This window comes from Ambystoma mexicanum, chromosome 3p, assembly GCF_040938575.1.
Source record: "Ambystoma mexicanum isolate Mex_15411 chromosome 3p, UKY_AmexF1_1, whole genome shotgun sequence".
Lineage (NCBI taxonomy): Eukaryota > Metazoa > Chordata > Amphibia > Caudata > Ambystomatidae > Ambystoma > Ambystoma mexicanum.
In genome coordinates this window covers 897,130,076-897,134,161 of record NC_090925.1, presented here as the reverse complement: position 1 = coordinate 897,134,161, position 4,086 = coordinate 897,130,076, and the positions used below count along the sequence as shown (strand labels likewise).

The following is a 4,086-nucleotide window of genomic DNA, read 5'->3' as shown; positions in this document are numbered from 1 at the left end:
GAACGTGAGGACAGTGTTAGCAGCTCTTGAGCTTTGCACCAATTGTAAAGATTTGGTCACAGTTCTTGTGTGTCCAAATTCTTTCTGCAGGCTTGGTTGAGAAGAACAAAATTAATTGATTCTTTCCTTTCTGTTAATGGTGCAGCTTAATTTGTATTACTTTTAGTTTTCACAAATTTAAATTATCATGTTTGGGATCTGACAATTGTCACATATCTTGTAAGCTTAACTGTGACTGATGATTGAGGAGTTTATGATGTGATTTTAGGTTTTAATTACAACTGTATGTTGGCATTCTATGAATTAGTAATGTGTCTTTATGATGTGTATTTTGTCTTTCATGCTTTTATGGCTCTAACTGCTGAATAAAGGTGTGTTTCATTATGAGAATCATCATTATTGTAATGCTTTTTGTCCTTCAGAAATAAATTCTCCTACTTACAAATTTCTTCATGGCCATTTTCACTTCTACATTCCTCAAAGTGTAGATGATAGGGTTAAGCAACGGAGTAATAAGAGCATAGAAAACTGAAACAATCTTATCCAGTGGAAATGTGGTGGCTGGCCTCATGTAAATGAATACACAGGGCCCAAAAAAGATAGTAACAACTGTCAGGTGGGCACCACATGTAGAGAGGGCCTTGCGCTTCCCTTCAGCTGAGCGTTTGTTTACCGCAAGCAAGATGGATGTGTAGGAAACTATCAGGATAAGAAAACTAACCAGTGAGATGAGTCCACTGTTGGAGATGATCAAGGCTCCGCTGAGAAAGGTGTCTGTGCAGGCCAAGGTGAGCAAGGGCGGGCTGTCGCAGAAGAAATGGTCTACCTCGTTAGACCCACAGAAGGGCAAGGTCATAATCAACAGCACCTGTGCTGTGGAGTGCAATGCCCCCCCAGCCCAGCAAGCCAACACGAGCAGGTTACAGACCCGCCTGCGCATGATAGTCGTGTAACGCAAAGGATTGCAGATGGCCACGTAGCGATCAAAAGCCATCACTGTAAGAATAAAAATCTCCACACAGCCAAACAAGTGAAAGAAGAATATTTGGGACATGCATCCGCCGTAAGAAATGCTCTTTTGCTTGGATAGGAAGTCCACCAGCATTTTGGGTGCGGTGACAGATGGGTAGCACAGGTCAGTGAAGGAAAGGTTGCTGAGGAAAAAGTACATGGGGGAGTGAAGAGACGAGTCTGTCTTCACTGTCACGATGATGAGTAAATTTCCGAACAGCGTCAGCACGTAGACCATCAAAAACACCAGAAACAGGACGATCTGCAGATTTGGGTTGTGGGAAAAACTTAAAAGGATGAATGTTTCTACAGTGGTTTCATTCCCCATGTTTTTGTATTTGATTTCAAATTAGAATATCCTGTGGAGGAAAGAAAACAGATAAAAATATAATTAAAGATGAATACTGAAACAGCAAAACAAATTAGGGATAGTATGGGTGTGTCCATGTACTAATTTGCAGCCACTCAAAAAATAAAATGTTCTGTTGCTCCAGTGATACAATTTAATTGTAATAGTTTTTTTTATAACATGCTTAATACCTGAGCTCGGTTTCTAAGCGTGGATCCAGTATTCAAACTTCTGTTGCTCTGTGTGGTCTTGCTTCCAAGACCAGCATGTTGCTCCATTCAATTAGTATTCCTTGCCCTCTTGTTCAGACATTTTTACTATGAAAAATTGGAGCAGTGTGAACTTTAAGGATTTTTGAATACTGAGATTTTGTTCCAATACACTTCATGCACTGAATGCACTTGACACTTTGATTTTTTTTTACATTAGCACATGCACTTGTTACTTAAAAAACAAACGTATTTATTGTGTGCTTGGCATTACAACAAGACGTAAGAATAGCAGCGTTAATTAGTGTGATAATTCCCATCAGTAGGTGTGTTTGCAGTTGTGGCAATGAATATTACAAAAAGGAAATTGTTGTACATTGTACAAAAGGGACACAGCCCCTTTAAGAAAGACCGCAGGGAAAGAGCGGGAGGAAGGAGGAAGCGGAGGGGGCTGGAGGGGCGGAAGGCAGAAAGTGTACAGACGTGAATAAAGAAAGTTCACGGCAGCGCTGGCTCCGCCTCTTTATTGCGTGATTGAAAAGAGCCCAACACTGGCGACGAAGCTGATACGATCCTTCGCGTGCCGGCAGCAGTGGTAGGAGGGCGGCAAGCCCAGCAGTTGGTAAGGGCCCGTGTGCCCCGTTGGAGAGCCCGTACGCCCGGGGGAAAAAGTGAGAGGGCCGGTGTGCCCATTGGAAGGCAGTGGCCTGTGTGCCCTGCGTCGGCAGCGGCCCGTGCGGTCTGCTGGAGGGCCTGTGTGCCCAGAAGTGATCGAGAGGGCCCGTGTGCCCTGCGTCGGCAGCGGCCCGTGCGGTCTGCTGGAGGACCCGTGTGCCCAGAAGTGATCGAGAGGGCCCGTGTGCCGAGAGGAGAGAGCAGCGGCCCGTGCGCCCTGCTGGAGGGCCTGTGTGCCCAGAAGTGATCGAGAGGGCCCGTGTGCCCAGAGGAGACAGCAGCGGCCCGTGCACCCTGCTGGAGGGCCCGTGTGCCCAGAAGAGATCGTGAGGGCCCGTGCGCCCAGAGGAGATAGCAGCGGCCCGTGTGCCCTGCTGGAGGGCCCGTTTGCCCAGAGGAGATCGGGAGGGCCCGTGTGCCCAGAGGAGATCGGGAGGGCCCGTGTGCCCGCAAGTGGACCCAGCGGCGACGTTAGAAAGCCAGCACACGTCAGCGAGCCGCGGCCCGTGTGCCCACCGGAGCCTGAAGAGCCAGCGACGCGGAAGCCTGGAGAGCCGGAACAGGCCCGTACGTCGTCGCGTAGGACCGAAGAAGACCCGCAGGCCCGCGTCGCCAACTACAAGTAAGGTGCCAGGTGGGATAACTGCAAAGAGGGGAACCCCGTGTCTCCCGCACGTGACAGTACCATAAACACATTAAAGGTGAACAAAGTCACAGCAAAAGAGAACCCCGCATCTCCCCACGTGACATCTATCATATGCCAAGGAAGCCACATTAAAGAGGGAAACCCTGTGTCTCCCACGAGTGACACGCAAAAGAGTAAAGAACTCACACCACGGCACAAGAGAATCCCCGCGTCTCCCCATGTGACATTAACGAAATCTAACTGCAAAGAGGGGAACCCCGTGTCTCCCGCACGTGACATTACCATAAAAACATTTAAGGGCGAAAGAAGTCACGGCAAAAGAAAACCCTGCGTCTCCCCACGTGACATCTATTATATACCAAGGAAGCCACATTAGAGAGGGAAACCCCGGGTCTCCCACAAGTGACACTCAAAGACAAGGAGCGCACGCCACGACACAAAGAATTCCCCGTGTCTCCCCACATGACATCAACGAAACCACACGCCACAAAGGCCGCGCTAAGGAAAGAAACCCTGTGTCTCCCACAAGTGACACCAAAAAAAAAAAAAAACTCCACCGCAGAACCCTACACCACACCCGGACAACAAGACCAACCTGGGCACACGTGCACAGGAAGACACAGCGCCAAGAGACAATCGTGATCAACGCCCACGCGCTACCGAACTAACTAGAGCATACCAAGCTGCACCATCATGTCAGCCCAGGATACAGCAGATCCCAATGCCCAACCAACACCACCAGGAGTACCCTCCTCTTATGCAAGCATAATGAGAAGACCCGCCCCGTTCACATTAAACCCACACCACGACCAGGGCCAACGATGGGAAGAGTGGATGGAGGAATTCGAGGACTTTGTGGGTGCAATTGGCACACAAGAACCTCCCAACATACTAAGCATCTTTGCAAATGTCGCAGGGAGAGAAATCAAAAATATCATCCGTACGATTCCCCTACAGGACCGCACCACATATGCGAAACTCCGACAAGCCATAAATGAAAAGATTGTTATCTCACCCAACCGTGTGGCTATGAGAGATACACTTTCAGCCAATGTGGTCAATTGCCTCACGAATCAATAGGAGAATTCGTCATTCGCCTTCAAAGGAAAATATCGAAGTGCGATTTCGCCAACTTGAATGACGAAGAAGCCATAAGGCTATGCATCATAGAAGGGTGTGTATCCTCTATGTTCCAG

The 4,086-nt window shown here is 48.5% G+C and overlaps 1 protein-coding gene across 1 annotated transcript; it reads right to left on the bottom strand.

The window, feature by feature from the left end:
- Window positions 1-418: 418 nt before the first annotated feature.
- Window positions 419-1,339, bottom strand: LOC138579645 (olfactory receptor 4S2-like). Its single transcript, XM_069649897.1, has one exon. The coding sequence runs from the start codon at window positions 1,337-1,339 to the stop codon at window positions 419-421; it is 921 nt and encodes a 306-aa protein (XP_069505998.1).
- Window positions 1,340-4,086: the final 2,747 nt, after the last annotated feature.